The 19619-nt window shown below is 45.3% G+C and overlaps 1 protein-coding gene across 6 annotated transcripts; it reads right to left on the bottom strand.

Moving 5' to 3' along the window:
- Window positions 1–643: 643 nt before the first annotated feature.
- On the bottom strand, window positions 644–18592 carry LOC130196420 (transducin-like enhancer protein 1). Of its 6 annotated transcripts, none has more exons than XM_056418545.1 (20): window positions 17927–18592; window positions 17478–17566; window positions 16632–16695; window positions 15865–15909; window positions 12030–12092; window positions 11798–11902; window positions 8814–9021; window positions 8506–8522; window positions 6464–6577; window positions 6175–6228; window positions 5857–6006; window positions 5613–5751; window positions 4897–5096; window positions 3777–3841; window positions 3369–3618; window positions 2889–3136; window positions 2513–2660; window positions 2229–2379; window positions 1877–1953; window positions 644–1510 (listed from the first exon to the last, which is right to left on the bottom strand). In XM_056418545.1, exons 1-20 carry the CDS (start codon window positions 17948–17950, stop codon window positions 1403–1405), a joined length of 2319 nt encoding a protein of 772 aa, XP_056274520.1. In that variant the 5' UTR covers window positions 17951–18592; the 3' UTR covers window positions 644–1402. The 6 variants fall into 6 exon arrangements, with proteins under 6 accessions (XP_056274520.1, XP_056274521.1, XP_056274522.1 ...); XM_056418546.1 differs by having other exon boundaries at window positions 8814–9018; XM_056418547.1 differs by having other exon boundaries at window positions 11828–11902.
- Between the last annotated feature and the right edge of the window lie 1027 nt (window positions 18593–19619).

Here is a 19619-nt window from a genome sequence, read left to right as displayed (position 1 = left end):
GATTTAAAAAATACATTAGACTATTATTTCTAATCATTATGACCTCAACCTATATATTTCATGTAAAAAAAAAGGGCACAGGTAAATTAACTGCATTAAAACAGCAGGGTGATTTCTCGACATCGACAAGTCTGTATCAAAACAGCCGTTTGTAAATCTGAAGCTATATCCAGTTGATCGGTGATCAATACAGACTCTGAAGTGTTTTCAGGTCCATTCAGTTAAAGCGCAAGTAAAGGTGGGGCTGTCAACATGTGCAGCTGGTAACACTCACTGCGCTCGACAGAGGGGGGAGGGGGGGCTTGTGGAGTACAGCTATCTGAGAATATAAATCTGTAGAAACAGGTACACTAGAAAGACGAGGATCAATAGAAATGAGGATTATTTCAATCTCTGAAATGTTTTTCCCCCTTCAGGATTCCAATAATTGGTCTTTTAAGCAGGATCATAACAAATAGAAAACAAAAGAAGAACATGCTGGGAGTCAAGCTCTCAAAAGCAACATTTAGGGTAAATTCTCTTTTGAGCTAAACTTTTAGTGGACATCTGGAAAGCAGTCGAAATTATGAAAACATACTCAGTCTCAGACGATCAAACTTACCCAAGAGATTTCAACAACAGCGTGAGACGCGACAAGTCAACATGGCCTTCAGTGTGTTTATTACATTGGTCGAGTGTCCTAAGTGTGAAGGTGGATAGCTATCATTACAGTGCAGTTGATTGAGTATAGGACTTACTGTCAAGACAGAAAAGGTACTTTTCAGTGTAGAAGAGCAAGCTGAGGTTCTACGGTCAGAACTGAGAGATCCACAGGCAGTGAGCATCGTCTGTCTGCAACTAAATTAAAAACAAAATGTCCTTCAATCAGTGTCCTGCTCCATCTCTCCAGTATTCCGTCAGGTTCCTTTCCCATTCTCCTCTTTCCGTCTGACATTTGTTTACATATTCAACCACCTGGTTGCGAGTTCCTTTGAGGGCCTCTGCCCCGGGTCAAAACACTGAATCGAGTGTGTTTTAAAACCCAGTGTTCAGTGCAGTGTTCTCCAGATGAGCCGGTCCCAGTCAAAACAATGCAGTGCCAGTCATTGTTTGGTCCCAGGAACTGATTCCCTTGCCGTCCGTAGCAGGAAGCAGTGGCAGACAAGAACATCCAAATAGTGCCTCCTTCCATCAAACATCCAGCTGCTCCAGTTAATTCCCAGCTGATATGGAGTCATGAACACATCACAACAGATGTGTGCATGTAAAGTGTCTCCTTCCTGTGTCACCTCGGCAGATAGAACAGAAAAAGAGAACGGGCCATCAAGGTCACTGGTGTTTGTGATTTCTTGCTCCAGTTGAAAATGTCTAGAAACCCATCTGCTCTGTGGGAAGGAACGAATGTCCTGGTTTCTTTCCATTTTTAGTAGATGACCTCGTAAACAGTGGCCTTCTTGTCTCCTGAACCAGTGACGATGTATTTGTCGTCCACTGATATGTCACAACTTAACACCGAAGAGGATTCTTTAGACTGGGGAGAAAGAAAGAAAATGTGGGAAAAGTTATTCACAAATACAAAAAAATATGTCTCTGCCTCTGTGTGCGATACAGTACTTTAAAGGTTTTACAACGATGCTCTTGGAAAATATAACTGTACGGTTTTCTCATTCCAACTAATATTGCTGAATGATGAATATTATGCAGTCGCTTTCATCACATGATTGATGATGTCATAGAGATACGAGATGATGTAGCCAATGAGACGGGATGTGTTTCCACACTAAAAGCAACATGTCGCTGCACATAGTCATTTATTGCATTAATGCAATGCTGATAGAAATGCTTTTTATCCATGTTAAGATATTATAAAATACATGTAGTGATCTGTTGTCCCAACCTGGAATATACTGGCTCCATAGGGTGTTCTCCATGCATTCAGTAAGTTATCCTTTCCTGTGCTCACAAACCATTTACCTGGGAAGAGAGATGCACACAAACACATCCACAATAAGACAATGGCCGTCTTCACAAGATATGATGAAAGTGAATAAAGGAAGACGAAAGAATAAAATACACAAACCCACTTTCCTGTCTACCTCTATACAGTCATGTTTAATAAAGAAAAAACAAGGGGGAAAGCCCCACCAAGGTAAAACTTAGCAACTAAAGCCCAAATTGTGAAGGCAATGGCTTAGACTACAAAACAAGTGCAAGAAAGACTACGTCAGTAAATCGGCCGTGAAGCTTACCACAGGAGGCAAACTGCAGGGACAGGACACAGCTCTCGTGTAGGTGAAGCTGGTACTTGTCTGGCTTGGTGACGTGAAGGACCTCGACGTTGCTGCTCTCCATTCCAACAGCGAGCCACTCTCCTGTCGGACAATAGCCGAGAGAGAAGATCTGGACCGGAGAGACAGGCGTTACATTTGACCAGCAGCTAAAATCTAATTTAGTTTCACTGGGGCTACTACGTTTAATACAGAGTTGTTCAAGGTCAGTCAATGAAAGCCTGTTTGTTGACATAAGTGTGTACCTGTGATGTGAAGTCATGCTGCTGCAGCTGGCGTCCCTCTCTCAGATCCCAGGAGCGCACGGTGTTATCGAGGCCTCCGGTCCACAGCTTGGTGCCATCGTTGGAGATGTCAATACAGCTGGCTCCATCTGTGTGGCCCTGGAACTGCCTGCAGGAGACACAGAAACAAAATAAAATGTGAAGCTTTTACAATATTTCTCATGAGCAGCCACTCTGGCTAAATATTCTGTCTCTTGGTGCTAAATCAACCAAAGCTGAGATTCTTCTCGACTAAGGCCAATATGTGGTTGAAAGTTGGTTCGAGAAGATACTGACAATAAGCGTGTCCCCTCTGAGTCAAATCAAAGTGAACATGCATCAAGGTCTCTCTTCTTACCTAACTAGCGTCTGATTGTGAAGATCCCAGACCGCGATGTTCCCATCGCTGCAGCAAGAGAAGCAGACCTTGGAGTCCGGGCTAATGGCCAGAGCGTAACACGCCGGTGCTGATGATGTTAACTCTGCCTTAATCCTGGGAGTGGGCGTGGCCAAATCCCAGATTGACAACGTGCTCGCCTCACCTCCCACAATCAGTGTCCGGCCATCGGGGAGTAGACAACAGGAGCGGATGTAGTTGTCTCGGTTCTGATGTGGCAGACACATTGAACAGAGTGAATCTCCTGCATATATGCAATATTTCTAAGTTATGATGAGTGGTTATTACAATTAAATTAAGTTCAACTCATTTGAAAAGGACACGAATCGCAAGATCTGTACAGTCGGCGACATCCTCGTCCTTGGACCCTCACGGCGGAGAAGGAAGAACAACAAACACCTCTCTCGCTCAAGAAAACGACGTTGTCCTGCAAAGGCTCACCAGACAGTCCAGCTGCGACACGGGGCTCTTGTTTCCCGGGTGACTGATGTCCCAGACCTTGACGCAACCCTTCCCTCCTGTGTAGACGTGTCGGGTCGGGTTACTGATGGTAACGGCGCACACCACCTCCCCATGGTTCAGTGTGTTGATCTGGCGGGCGTGGCGAGGAATCCCTGGGCCCACCAAAGCATCCGGGGGGAAAGGTACTGGCTGCATCTGTCCGTCGGCCGCCACGTGAAAAGAATAAGCACTGACGAAAGAAAGAAGAAGGGAGAGGAGGTTAAACAGGACAGCAGAGATGAAAGACGGAGGACCGAATATAGAAAGAACGTACAAATTAGTATAGCAGTTGCTCCATGGGGCAATTAAGGCATCGGTCCTTAAACAAACAGCCGCAAACATACTTACGGTTTGCCGCCAGGGATTCCCGTCATCCCAGGAACTCGCATGTGAGAATGAGGATCAAAACCAACCTTGATAAGAGAACACAGACATGTTATGAGCACTGTGCAAGCACACACCCATGGGCATTGGCAGAATGCATAAAGGTCAATACTAACCCCACACACACACACACACACCAGTGTAATTAACACAATGCAAATACAGCAGAGTGATGAGTTGATTGACCGTAACGCACACCAGCGGGCCCACTATACAAATACTTTCACGCAGACGAGAGAAATACAGCTGTGCAACTATTGACACGTTGCAGTATAAAATCTACAGTGCTTAAGAAAAGTATCCACACCCATTAACGTCCAGATTTTTATTATTATTTTAAAACATTAAAGTAGATGTGATTTTTCAACAGAAAACAGGAGGATAATGGTCACAGTTGGATTGAGATCATCTGTGTTTAAACAGCTGAACTTGAAGAATTTCTGAATATCTAGAATAAGCAACTGTTGGAACTGAAGCAAACATCACTTTGCTGGCAAAAGTGTGAATAAAACTGCTCAACGCATCACCGGTACTTTACTCCCTGACGTTGAGTCCATCGACCACAAGCACGGCCTGCGGAGGGCACGCAGCGAACCCCACACACACACACACACACACACCCCACACACACATACCACACACACCCCAGCCAGACTGTGTGCCCTCCTTCCCTCTGGGAGGCGCTACAGGAACCTCCGTTCCCAGACCAGCGGCTCAGGAACAGTTTCTTTCCCTGAGCAGTTAACTCCGTCAACTCTGCACCATGTTGACTGACACAACTCAACTAGATATTGATGTATCATTTTGTGATTCATATCGTTACTTAATTTAGATTTATAGAGATTATATTTCACTTTGATATTTCTGTTGCGTTAAAACATCATAATTACATCCAGTGTGATTAAATAATGTTGTGAAAATGTCTTAAGGAAAACATTTCATGCACATTCTATAATCAACAATTGGTAATATATCAACACATCTTACATACAGCCAGCAGCCTATGTTGATTTGATACTTTCAGACTTTGCAGAGGGTTTATTCTTTTCTGCTTTCGTATTTAATATTTTACCAAAACACTCACCATAGGTGAGCGGCCGTATGCAGCCACAGCAGCCGCAGCAGCAACACTCATTTGGGGTGACATGTTGTGCAATCCAGCAGCGTAGGCCGCAGCTCCGGCTGCACTGGCCAGATCCCCATTCATCCCTGGTGCATGGGGCAACATACCAAATGCACCCGGGTATGGGCCGGGTACAGCCAGGGGGGTCCGCAAACCTGCAGCTGAGGAGGAGTGGAAAGGTAAGAGTACGATACATGAAAAGCTGATAATGACGAAGAGAGCATTCAAGATCAAAACTTGTTAAATATCGAAGAGCACAAGCCTTCCTCCGACAGATTCATCATCACCACACAACCATCAGCACTCGTCTAGTAGCGCTTGATTAGAATTCTGCCTATAGCTATGAAGCGGGCAGCGATTTCTAACCGATCTAATATTTTCTTCTGTGGATTAGACGTATCCTTCAGATCAAGCAGACGCTGCACATGCATGAGGTCTTTCCAAAGTAAAGATGTGCCGTTAGACGTCAGTGTCTAAGAGTTACAACAACAGATCTTTTGAAAGCAGGAAAAAGTTCTACACCATTTATGTAACGCCCTTTGACCATTCAATTAAGTTTAATATTTCTGGAGGCAATTTAGAAAACACAATGTATTGCCCTCTGGCAAGGATTAGCATAATAAAATAAAACAAGGCATTATACCAAATTTATTTACATATATTTATACTGGACTTACTGGGTGGATGTGGTATTTCCATGGATGGGGGTTTTGATAGACTGGGACGGATTCCAGGAGTGGAGCTTGGACCAGGGGTGGAGTCACCTCTCGGGGTGGGTGTGCTCGACTTGAGCCCAGGTGTTCCTGCCTTGTCTCTCTGCCACACAGAGAGAGAGATAAGAAATTTAACTACTGAGACGTGTTTTCAACCATCAACAATATTCAGAAAGAACCAAAACAAGCGCGTCTTCTCCGTCCCTACCATCGTCATCTCTTTGGACTTCAGGGAGGAGGAGCTGGCAGATGATGCAGTAGAGGCTGGACTACAAGGGTCTTTCTTGAGAAGACGTGCTTTATCCAGGCCATTTTCTCGAGGCGAGGGGAGAGGCGTGCCCCGGGGTGAGGCTGGATCCTGGTGAAAGGACAAAGATTCAGTTAACTAGCAGAGAACAAAACACTGCACAAAAGTGATGTGAGCTTTTCCTGAATTGATCTAAAGGAGCCATAACCCACAGACGACAGAGGACAACCGCAATCATGACGACTAACAAACAATAACAAATATAAAAGAAATACTGACCTCATTTGAAACATCCACCACTAAATTATCATCACTCTTCTCCCCGTCGCTGTCCTGCAATCAAGTCGAGCATAATTAGAAGAGTCAGAAACGTGTCCTTTCCTTTGATTCACTAGCAATTGAATATTCAATGGCAGTAAATACCAAACTAAAACATCCAGGGTTTTATTGTGTCCGACTAATGACACATCTGACACTAAAAACTGCAGATGCAAATGAGCGCGGACAAATTGTATAATAATGCATCTCACTTTGACGTATACACACAGTCAGCAGACACATTTCTTACATAGTGGCTCGAGTCCTTGTCGTCAACCTTGCGTTTCTTGGTGTCGTTTGAAAACTCTGGTCCGTTGCGTCTCTTATCTGAATTCCTAAGACTTTCTGGCAGCAATGAGTGACTCTGCAGATGAAAGCAAAAGGGAGGAGCAGAAGAGCAGAGATTAAAAGAAGATTTAAAAACACATTGTATAGAAACAAAATAGGGAAACAAATTGTCAGAGAGTTTGGAGGATAAAGGAGAATACAAAAACAAGATAAGGGATTTACAAGGGTGAGACAATTCTGCCATTTAGTTTGAGCCAAGCTGTGTGCGTGCGTTCAGCTTGAGCTCACTAGACCGTCTACCAGTAATTACAACAGCCACTCAGCCATTTGTAGAGCAGGTTAGGGAAACACTCTTACTTGCAAATAGGTTAATAGTTCAGAGACGCAGCAACCTATTCCCTCACTTGACCAACAACACACACACAAACACACGCACAGAGAGAGAGAGAGAGAGTCCATTATAGTCTCAGCCTGTCAATGAAATGTGCATCCAACATACACAAACACACATGCGCGTGCACATGTCTTGCAAGCAAGCGCCTGGGCTTTGACCGGGGAAAGGGTAAATGAAGGAGGAATTGCTAAGAGAGGAGGAGGAGGGTGAGGAAAAAGGGGGAAGGGAGGGGATGAGATTAGAGGACAGAGAGGATGGAGGGAGGGTGTGAGAGTGTGGAGGAGAAGAAAGGGTGACAAGGGACGAGGAAGGGAAAGAGAAGGGGGGGTGAAAATCTGTATTCTGCCAGAGGCCCCTTCCTTCACGCCCCTCCCCTCTTCTTCCCTCCCCCCTTTATTGAAAGGTTTTAGTGAGCTGAGCACAGGAGCACTGACCCGCGAAACATAAGCACCCCCCCCCCCCCCCATCCGTCGGTCCGTCTTTCCCCCCGTTTGCTTTTAGCATGGTGTGTCTCTCTCTCACACACACACACAAGCACGCACACACACACACACAGTGTCATATGACTGCTGCCCCCACCTCCCCTCCCTTTCCTAAAGCCTCCCTTCTCAGTGGTGGCGATATTAAACACAATGCGAGTCTTTAAGCGCGGGATCAGGGGCGGTGGGAGGGGGGGGGGGGAGGGGTAATCTGCTCAGTGAGGTGTTAAATAGGCACAACAATGCAGGCTAGGCTGGAGGAGTGAGTGTAAGTGCCTGTGTAGGTACGTGTGTGTATGTGTGTGTGTATGTAATTGTGTGTGTGTGCGCGTGTGCATGTGCGTGAATGTGTGCGTGACCATGCAAAAAAGATCATTTGGAGAAGAAAAGAAGTCTAACAGTTCAGAGCAGATCTAGGGCAGAACAAAACAGGCAAGCCAAAGCTCGACCCAAGAGATCCCCAAACACACACACACACACACACACACACACACGCTTTAAAACTAGCAGCCAAAAATATACGTTTTGAGGATGAAAGCTATTGAGGTGTAAAAAAGCAAGGGGCATTTATGCATAATGACACGTTAAGATTAATTTGATTGATCCCTCAGGGAAAATTGGGTCACCGCAGCAGTAATCCCTTTAAAATGACAAAGAGCCTACCTCAACAACAGGCGCAGTTTACCTGAGACATAACCTTGAATCACAAGTCTTTTTGTTGATGTTGATATATGCGCCGTGACTCATGAATATACTGTATTTTTTCTGCTTTTTTTGGAGACTTTCCTGTTTGTTTGTTTAACAGTCAAGTGTAGATAATGTCATGTTGTACAACACCAAACAATTAGATAATTACTTGGAACAGCTATATGTAAACTAAATAAAGTGTGTTTAGAGCAGTCAGTTTGAATTTGTTTATACTTCAGTTTGATGAAAGCTTTACGACGTCTATCAACTGAGCGAAGACGGACTAAACTAACTATTGAGCTAAGAAAGACAAACTGAATGCAAAAAACATTCAAGAACAAAATCAAATTCCCCCAAACCAAACTATCGCTTTGAGAGACAAGAACATAAACAAAGTGGTTTGTCAGAACCGTAAACATTGCTGCAGAAAGAGGAACTACTTACTGTGCCAGGCTCTCGTTCTATTGCCATTGGAAATGCGTACATGCGGTCAAGGTCATAGGGTTGGATGTTCAACAGAAAGAATAAGAGGGGAAGTAGAACGAGTTAGAAATGCAAAGTTGATATTTTTAGATCAAACAGAGAAACTAGCAAGCAGCCCGAATAATTTGGCCTCCATTTAGAATAATGATGAACATGGTAAAAAATAAATATCAGTGTCTTTGAAAAATATCATTTAAAACTTCATTCTTCCAGATCCGCCATGTTCTATGTCAAGTGGTGTTTTTGTTGTGGCGTGTGTGTTCTTTCACCTCTCAGGTGCTCGGGTCCTGATGAGTGTGCGTCTGGCCCGGACATGTGGGGCTTTTTATCGCCGACATCTTTTCCCAACATGTGGGGAGGGAGAGCACCAAGTCCTCCTGATAGAGCCAGGAGACCAGCCGAACCACCGAGCTGAGAGGGATGGAGGCCAGCAGGGTGAGGAGTGAGGGGCACAGGGGCACCACTAAGGTGCTGCTGCTTAGAGACCGGGAGGAAAGACAAGGAAGAAAGTGGTGGTTAACTGAGTTTACAACACACAGTTGAGCATTATTCAGGTGCTGCAGGCCCAAAGCTGGCAATACATCCCAAACTAATAATATATGTCACAAAAAAGGTTAAAGGGAAAAAAGGATGAAACTTGGAGCTCACTGGACATAGCCCAAATATATAGCTGCATGAAAAGTGCAAAACATTGATGCCCTACACCAAAAACAGTGAATAAAACTGAGCCTTCAACAGGTATAAATCAATAGCACTCTGAAACATAATCAATAGAGATTTCTGGAACCTATTGAATCCTTCAACAGATGGGACAGTTTCTTCAGTGTCTGGGTTCACTCCGCTCCAACACATATGAGAGAGAGAGAGAGAGAGAGAGAGAGAGAGAGAGAGAGAGAGAGAGAGAGAGAGAGAGAGAGAGAGAGAGAGAGAGAGAGAGAGAGAGAGAGAGAGAGAGAGAGAGAGAGAGAGAGAGAGAGAGAGAGAGAGAGAGAGAGAGAGAGAGAGAGAGAGAGAGAGAGAGAGAGAGAGAGAGAGAGAGAGAGAGAGAGAGAGAGAGAGAGAGAGAGAGAGAGAGAGAGAGAGAGAGAGAGAGAGAGAGAGAGAGAGAGAGAGAGAGAGAGAGAGAACACACACACACACACACACACACACACACACCCCCCCACCTCTTCTGGGGTCAAACACTGAACAATACTGACAGCTGGGATCAGAGCCCGAGGATGTGGTGGGAGAAGCAAGGGGGAGGGAGACAGGGAGGAAAAGGATGAATGATGGAGAAGTGGAGGGGCAGGGGAGGGAGCCCGGAGCCCCAGCTGCTGCCTGCACTGTCAGGTCTTGTGAGGCGGCTGAGAGAGAAGGAGAGAAGAGGGCCAGAGAGAGAATTTGGCTGGCAGCCCTGCTCTCTCTTTCACACCAAATCAGGCGCTCGTCTGAGCGTGAAATGCCTTTGTGTTCCAAAACATCATTATTGCCTCCTCAGACAGTAGCCGCGGGAATCCAAGCTCACTGATTCGCCACGGGAAGGGGTGGAGGAAGGGGGGAGAGGACAGGAGAAGGGGGGCGCGGGAGGAGGCTCGGCAGGGGTGGAAGGAGTGCTTGAAGGTCAAACCGACTTTTATCTCACCTAATTGACTAACCCACTCCCCCTCTCCTGAGCCCCCGCCTTCTCTTCTCCACTCTATCCATCCATCACTCTCTGCATCCTGCCCCGATGAATGAAAGCAAAACAATCAAACAGCCTTTTAGCCTCAACCCCCCTCATGCATGCCTCAACACGGACACACACTTTTCAAAGTTGGCTCGCATGCCAAACAATTAAACATAAACACACCCACACGTCACACTAACATGCAGACACAGAATCGGGATGAACGGGGCCGGCACATACACACTCGCTCAATCATCCTACCGCTGCCTGTTGTTTTCTGGGGATAACAGAAAAGCACGCTCTGCTACACCAAGACGCACACACAAACATATGCAAAAGCACACACACATGGACACACAAACAGGACCCCTGATGGGAGTAAATGGAGGGGAAATATTGGTGACGGCAAGGGGAGCCGGTTTGTCATGGGATGTTAGTGTGAGCTGGTGTGTGTGTGTGTGTGTGTGTGTAGAGTTAGGGGCAACATGCTTCATTACACTCATTTAACTCACAAACGGAGTGAATGACAGGCTGGCGTGGGATAGGGGAGGAGTGGGTGAAGAGGGGAGTGTAAGGGCAATGCTGTGACCCCCCTTTTACAAACACTGAAATCCTGCAATTAAGACTCAAACCGCAACTGCCAAATCCACCTCCCCCACACACACACACACTTTTTTTAAATCTTCTTTCAACCTCACCGTGCCAATCCCGTTTCTGCTCAAGCCTGAATAGCTGGTCATGCCCCATCACTCATGATATGCCGACGACATCTTTTTAATAAACACCTTTCACCACACTTCTCCCACCATTCTCTACTTGTTCACAGTGGAAAAAGATCAGCGACATCTATCAGTCTGTTTTACTCCCAGACTCATCGTCCACACAACAGAGAAACCATCTGAATCCTTGTTTCATTTAGTTTGATCTTCCTTTAAAAAAAATTTTTTTACCAACTCCTTCATATGTCCTACATATATGTGACTTTGCAATTAGTTTCATGATTGAAGAACTAAAAGGATCAAATCTCCTTTTGAAGACATCCATCTGCCGAAAGACCAACATGAAGTTGAAGTTAAGTGTTTTTTGTTTGCGTTTCTTCAATGTAATTGTTAGTATGCAGGGTTTTCCTGGGTCAAAATGGGTCTTCGGTGCTCCCAAAACACGGTCTGTGTCGCTCTGTCCATTCGCGCACCTCACAGTTGCGTATTGATCAGACAAGAAGACACGCTTATCAACTCGATTACTATTGATCAAAACAGAACGAGGTTTCGGCTGGAGCCTACTTGAAACATACTATTGAGAACATATTCGCTGACATGCACCTGTTGAACAGTTTTTGTTGTTGTTTTTTTTCCATCGCAGACTTTTTTTTGCCTTAGGCGCTCGGGAAAACGGCTTAGGCGCGCGCCCACATTTTCTCTATGCAGGAATAACCCTGGTATGCAAACTAATTATGAGTATTATCATTATCAAGAATTACACCACTCACAGAATAGGAAAGGTTTTCCATTTCTTTTGGAAAGGATGACAATGCCGAAAAGTTGAAAAGCACAAAGATGTGGAGACAGTAGATTTAAATAAAGACTAAGTAAAAGGAATACACACTGTGGGCGGAAGGCCTGGTAGTCCACGTACTCCAATAACAGCATTTAGCTCTGCCATGGTCACCTGTTTGGCTCGCTCCACGGCTTGGACCACTTGCTGTTGATGCTGCAAAACAAACACAATGTTGCTGAAGACCAAGAGGAGCAGGTGGAATCATCAGCAGCCAGAGACACTCGAGTTTATAAATGGCTTTTTTTAATCATATCTTAAGCTCAAGGTCACACATTCTTACCTCCTGTGAGAGGAAAGGAATGACTTGTGCACAGATGGTGTTTAGTCTCTTGGCAATCTCAGTCTGTTGGAGGAAGAGACGCACAGAGACCAAATTAATTGTTAATAACATAATTACATTCCAAGACGACTGTTCAGTAACACCAATTAAGTAAAACAAGCAAACAGACACACACCAACACACTGGTGAACATATCTCCGCAGCCAGCACACATCCATGATATAATAACGACACCCATTCACTTAACTGGCCTCTACGCACACATCTCGTGTATGTCTGACACACACACACACACACACACACACACACACACACACACACAGCACACACACACACACACACACACACACACACACACACACACACACACACACACACAGTTCCTCTCTAATCATCAATGTGAGCTCAAGTTTCTCTCTTGCCCGCCTCATTTCTTTTGCTTCCTCTGTCCTCTGTGCTCTTGTTCCTCTTCCCATCAGCACTTCAACATAATCTCATCAGCGACTAACTTCATTTGCTTTCCCCCGGTATCCATGGCAACACATCCGCCAGCCCCCCAAACCCCCGGTGGTGGCAACAATTGGCTGACACAAGATACCCCCAGAGCGGCATCAAATCAGATAAGGGGACTCATATTACATATGTGATCCAATCAAATTGATACGAAGGGGGCCAAGGTGAAGAGGGAAGGAGAGGAGCCGTGAAACGTAGGAAGGGCTCAGCGGACACGCACATCGAGATATACATCGACCCGCACGCCGGAGGCCAACGCTTCAAAGAGATATTTGTTGTTGTTGTTATGTGAACACTTTAGAGAAGTTGGATCATTTGCATTATTCCGTGTTACGGTGCGTTCACACTAAACGCGAAACTATTTTTCGCGTCGCCAAACACGCGTGAGTTTACTCGCTCGACCGTTCACCGTGTTCTCGCCATGAGCGTCGAGACGCTCCGCGAGGGGCGGGGCTTATCTCCGTGTCTCGTCTCCGTAAAGACCGTTATCATCTCCTTCATCCACCAGAATAACTAACCACTAGTTCTGCTTTATATTTGTCGTGGACGTCCCACACACTAACGCCCTCGTGTTTGGGTTCATGACATCACCCGTAGGCTCACTCAGCTCGGTCACTTTCACCGATGAAGTTACTGTTACGTCTGGAAGACTTCCGCTTCCAGCTACGCGAGCGGAACTCGAGAGCCGATTGGCCCGAGTTGCGAGATGACCGCCTCAAAGTGGAAATATTTCAACTCGGGGCGAAAATCGCGCCGCTGACAACGCGTCGCCCGGGAAAATATCGCGTCTATCGCAGCCACACGCGTCTGTACGTTGACTTTTCATGGGATTTGGTCGCGCGAAAAAATAGTTTCGCTTTTGGTGTGAACGCACCTTTAGAAGTAGTGGCGTGTTGGACTGTGGTTGATCCACAGTCTGCATGATTTAGCTGAACCAGAGCGACCAGCTCACGCACAGAGTTCAGTTACATTACGACACATTCAGGCTCTATTCAGGAAAAGTTAGAATGAGGCATTGGTCAATTCTAATGGTCTCATGATGTGGACGAATGTAATCATATTTGTTATGTTTTGGGCGAGAAACTTGACGAAATGTCGTTGTTTGGTGGAGAGGCTTTCACAGCAATATAAATATATATTAGAGCGGGAATTCTGATTGCTTTAACTTCAATAATTTTTTTTATCAATACATTTAGAAGGAGGAATCTCCCCATCATTTGAATTGTGTGTTTCTATGCAAGTACAAATTAGATGAATAACATATAATAACATTAACTGTTTACACCAACTTCAGAAGAGCTTAAAATATGTTTGCTTGTTTACCAGCTGCTATAACAAATCTTAACAAATACGATCTTTAACAGATGATATAGCTCATTAAAAACGTGATTGCTCATCATACATTTCTATACTGGGCCACACGACAGGTGAAGGTCAGTCTGACCTTTGCATTAAGCTGCTGTGGCTTCCCAGTCTGTGCGGATGTGCACCTGGTGAACCTGTTGCTAAAGTCTCTCGACACTTAATTAGAATGAGTAACCATAACAACAAACATGCAGCCCAGTAGAAACCGTCACCCTGGTCACCTCATGAGTTGCTGACTTCTGCACACTGCATCTCAATCTCGTGTCCAATTTATTCGATGCCTCCAAAGCTCTAGTTTAGGAGATAATTCAGCCAGGCTATATCTGCACATCCAGTCTCAGAATCTTGGGTTGTAAGCCTATAATTAGTCTTGTATAATAGTCCAGTTAATAGGTCATCTGAGATTCGTCTGACCAACTACTATGAGGTCAGCGCAGCTAATCTAACCAAAAACTAACAAGAATTAAGCGAACAAGGTCTCTAATACCCAAAGCCCCAAGTGAGGCATCGTTACAAAAAAATGACTCGTGAACATTTGGAGGAATACGATAAAAAAAGCTCACAACTCGTGAGTGTTTTCATATCTGTTCCTGAACAAAAACATTGTTTGGAAAATTGCAACGGTGCACCATCCTCACTATGATTATCATATAATTGAGAAAGTGGTTCAGTTGAGGCTCCAGAGAGGAGATGCAAACACACACACACACACACACACAGTTCTACCAGAGGACAGGCTTCCCATTACACATAGAATTGACACATTGCTGCCACACAAACACACAGCTCCTCAGCAGGAGTTGGGTTGTTCTGTATCCCCTGTACCCCCCTGCCCACAAAAGCGTGTTGCTCTGACAACTGCAGACCCAAGCTAATGACCTCCCCTGGAGCTTTAGTTGTGTGTGTTTATGTGTGCGTGGACAATAGGAGATGCATCTCCCACACAATGAAAGAACAGTAGCTTCACATGGACACCAAATGAGAAAGGAGCCACGGAAACAAGAAAGCGAGGACCGGGCAAGAAGAGATCCGAGAATTTGAAACGGGCGGTGAGAAAGGCCGAGAGGAGGGGGGAGAACCTGGGTTATAAAAATGGGATGAATAACACTGGAGGAGAAGGAGCACATGAGGAAGAAAACTAATCGCAGGGAGTGTGAGAAAGTCAAGAGAAGCATCCCCGCTCCTTGGTGAAGCAGCCAGGCCAATCCACCTCCAATTTCCTCTGGTCTGACTGGTCGATAGCCGTGGTAATTACTGGTAAACGCTCTGAGCCCTGCACCGCTGAAGGGAAAAGATAGTGTTCCCACCTCATCCCCGAGTCTACAAACTTAACCATGAACCATGTTTGGCTTGCAATGCATTACATTTTTTTGACTTTCAGATTGTGTGTACATTATGTGGATGTGTTCAGTTGCCCTGCTCCTCAAATGTTTGCATATATTATTTATGGATGTACACAAACCCCCGAGCCTTACATTACAACAGGTAAGTGTCCTTTCGGTGTTTTGTGTTTGCACACATGAGCGTCTGCCCTACTAAAGTGTGTGTTGGTGTGTTTTTGACTCCCTGCTTCTAAAAAAAGAGATGGGGGGGGGGGGTCTCCAATGTCTCTCCTCTGCCGGCAGCACCATGATCGATTCCTCTGCCTTCCTCAGCCCAGCCCGTCTAATGTAATAAAGCAGGCCGCTCCCCTAGACAGCACCAATCAATCTACAGAGCCATTCATCCTGCCTTTGGGCTCAGCCGGCCGGCCCTAACTGGGGAAATGGAGACAGAGCCCCATCGATCACGAACACACACACACACACACACACAAATGCATGCACAAGGACATGTCAACGAGCACACACACCAAATACATCAAAACCTTGCCATGAGAGAGAAAGCGAGAGAGGGGAGGAGGAGAGACGAAGAGGAGCACACAGAGTGGAGACAGGCGGCAGACGCACAAGCTTACCTGTTTGTGCATTTCGATGTTGAGGCCATAAGACATCTCGTAGTACTGGGGAGGACACAGGGTCATATTAGCCAAAGGAATTCTGAAACTTAAGCAACTGAGAGAATGTGCGTGACCGTACATGCATTTTTTTTGGGTAATAACCAAGCTTCCAGTTCTTGTGTCGCCCCAGGTCTTTCTCTCAGAGCAACCAAACTGTGTTTAATAGTTCCAGCATCTAAATTAAAAAGTGTATTCCCTGTACAGGAGTGTCACCAGAGAGGTGAAGTAGATGCATATGTGTGTAAAAAAATGTAGAGCGCCATTCATATATTTTTTTTATTTTCTGTGTCAGACCAAAAGCCTTAAAAAAACTCTACGCCTGATTTGACGGTCTCACATTGATTTTGAATTAAACTATGAAATTAAAATGTTGGGTTTGCTGAAACACTGAAGCTCAATTTAATCAAAAGGAAAATCTGCCGAATCACCAATTTGCAAAGGTTTTAGCACTCAAATCTTTTGCACTCGCGTGTCTGAGTGGAAACGGTCCGTTTAAAGTAGCTTTCATGTCGCTGGGCATTGAATTGTATTCTGCCTTCTTTGTTCAGATAGTAATACAGTATTGACTTGTGCATTTTCTTTTTTTGAAAAAGATGAAAGTTCAGCTCCAGAACACTAAGAGCTGGTGGGGACTCGGTATTCTCCTTGAAGGACACGTCCGCAGGGTAAGAGCCTATGTCATGTCACTATGTGTGATGATGAACCGAGGGTCACGTGGATCTCACCATGACGTAGTGTCTCTGCATTTCTGTCTTTTCGCTGGCCAGCTTCTCACACTCCATCTTGAGGCTGAACAAGACAACAATACAACATTAACTTCAAGAGAATGTGAGTGTTACAGTACAAACTAGTCTTATTGCTGATAAATGAACAAACAGGGAGGAGGTTTATCTTCGAGCCATTCATTCATGATAACAATGGTAAAGAAATCAACTTTGTAGACAATGGATATAGCATTATCTCACCCCTCTGTTACTTATCGATTAAAGAACTCAGAAATGCAAAGAGAAACCTAAACAGTGGTGGGCACAGTGCAGAAAGTGAAATGAAGGAGATGGTTCTTCCAGTCTCTCTTGGTCATAAAATGTTTGGTATAACCCTGCTTTTTGTTTGTGGGAATCAGGATGTGAGAAAACCAAACAGTTTGTATGTCGGGAGCATTCACCTGTTCAGGTCAAACCTCCCCAACAACAAAAATAAGTAAAAGTATAAACACATAAAGCCAAGAAAGCAGCACACATACTCAAGCAGTCATTTCATAACACATGCACATACACGGGGGAAATAAGGAGTGATTTATGAAACCCTAAGCCCACACGGCCCACCCTCACCAAGACTTAGACCTACCGCAGTGTAAGCGCAAACACTGACGCCCGAGTCTGCTGCATGTGTGTGAACTTTTGTGTAATCCAGGTTTATGGGTTAGTATGAGGACAGAGCTGGGGTTTTGTTCATTATGGTAAGGGCATGACTGTGGTTAGGGTGAGCTTTAGTGTAATAGGGTAGATAACAATGACGTGGAGCCCACAAAGACAGCCTTCCATGTGAATGTGTGCATTTGTATTATCCACCTGTGGTACTGTGCCTGAAGAAACTGGAACTCCTCCTTGATGCGGTCCAGTGATTCTGGGATGGTGAACTTGAAGGGCTGGCCTGGAGCCTGGTGGAGCGCCACACACACACACACACACACACACACATTATTAACATCACAGTGTCTCATTATGTGGCCTACAATTTGCATCTGATCTTCTCCAGGCTCACATAATGTCAACAACTTATAATTATTAGACGTTTATTAAACAAACAACATTATCACTGTTTTTCAGGGCAGATGCAGAGCCCAATTAACGAGAAGAAAGAGACTCGAGAGACTTAAACATGTGCTTAGTCTGAAGGCCGTTAAAGTAAGGCAACAAGGGGCGCAGGTCAAACAAAGAGGTAACGATATCTCCCTGGCTGTGAGCACCAGAGCACAGCGAGCGGAACAACTCTTCAAGTCCGAAGGGGAGCGCCTTACCGGGTGTCGCCCCTGGGGAAACATCGTTGTCTCCGGGAGGATGCAACCGTTTCCTTTTTTTTTTTTTTTAAACCGCTTCAAGGGCTCAGATTGGGCCACGGGGGGTGTGGGGGGCTCCAGATCACGGGCACGAATCCATCCGCCGTTATTGGAAGGACCGACTGTCGTTAACTTCAAACAAAATCGAGCGCGACGCTCCGTCCGACTTCACGGACCGTTTAGCGCCCCTCGCCGTCTCTCTATTGCGCTCCACCAGCAGCGGGGCCGTAAATCAACCGGGAAAAACACGGGGAACCGCTCATTATCCAGAGGCGGCTAGGGGGAGGAGGGGATGCACCAGGTGAGATGTGAAAGGCAGGGGCCACCTGAATCACTCCAGCGTTTGTTTCGTGTCCGAGCCGATGTATTCCGAGACAAACAAACACGTCCAAAGTGAAGCCAGCGGACCCTCAAACTGCCGGATCTCAGTCCGAGCAACGGCAACAAATCCACACAAGTTAATTGCAGCGAAGAGTTCCCACTTGACTTGCCGCGGTCGCTCGTTGGCGGTTGAACGGTCAACAGAAACAGAAATGTTTACTTCCCCGCAGTTTGAATGCGTCCAAAATATATTACGCGAAAAAAATAGGAAATATTTTGTTAGTTTTAATAAAAACAACTCCCTGAAGCGGCGGCAGTCCTCCGTCTAGCTCAGCTTTACCTCAATGGCAACTTTCTCACGCGGTTTCACGCTCCCCAGCTAACCGAAACTGTAAGCCGGCCCACAACACGGCTCCCGACCAATCAGAGCCGTCGCTCCACGTGGGGACAGTGATGCGGGTTATACAGCTGACCAATAGCTACTCTGTAAACTGCCTTGAGTCTGTTGACCTGGTTGAGCTACGCGAATTCTGGGCAATCAGGGCGAAGCAAGAAGCTTCCATTCAGGAGGCGCGCTGGGCGTGCAGTGTGGTGCGTGAAGGCAAGTCCCACCTGTCAATCAAAGTAACGTGGGTTCAGCTGGAGCGAGGTTTAAGATGTGCGCGTGCACATGCATGCTGACACACAAACGAATCAGCTCTCACACACAGAAACACAAATACTTTCTTTCTTCGTAGCTGCTGTGAACCTTCCTAACTATCATGGCAAATCAACTCAAATCTCATTCCTCATCTTCTGGGTCTATGCAATATACAGTGTGCAAATTAATTTAGTAAAGCTCACTTTTGGTTCCACTTCTCTGAAGAAAAATGAAAACACATTTAAGTATGCTGCTCATCTGTTTTGCTGGCTAAATGTTCAAGCAGTTAATTTTCATCAGCATTTAGTCTATGGCGAAAACTTACAAGGGGGACAAACCCAAAACCTCAACTTTAATATAATATCATGAGGTACAGGATATGTCACTGAATTTGTTTTAATTATTCTTAGTGTGAATACAAGTTTTTGAAAAGAAAGTTCCCAGAGGAAATGCTTATTTGTAATAATGAAGTCAGGGTCAGGGGAAAGGTTTTCAAATGTAACTACAATCTGCACATGCAAACAGGTTCATGAATGAAATGTGATCCTTCTGAACCATCTTCTGCATTTTTAGGAGCAGTGACCTGCTTTAATTTGTTTGGGATGCAAATTTGGGTTCAACGTCTTGCACCAGGAAACTTCGACAGGGATCAAATCGCCAACCTTGAGTTAAAGATGACCTGCTCCAACCACT

This window comes from Pseudoliparis swirei, chromosome 7 (assembly GCF_029220125.1).
Source record: "Pseudoliparis swirei isolate HS2019 ecotype Mariana Trench chromosome 7, NWPU_hadal_v1, whole genome shotgun sequence".
Lineage (NCBI taxonomy): Eukaryota > Metazoa > Chordata > Actinopteri > Perciformes > Liparidae > Pseudoliparis > Pseudoliparis swirei.
Note: the sequence above shows the minus strand (reverse complement) of the source record. Positions and strands in the feature narration are given on the sequence as shown.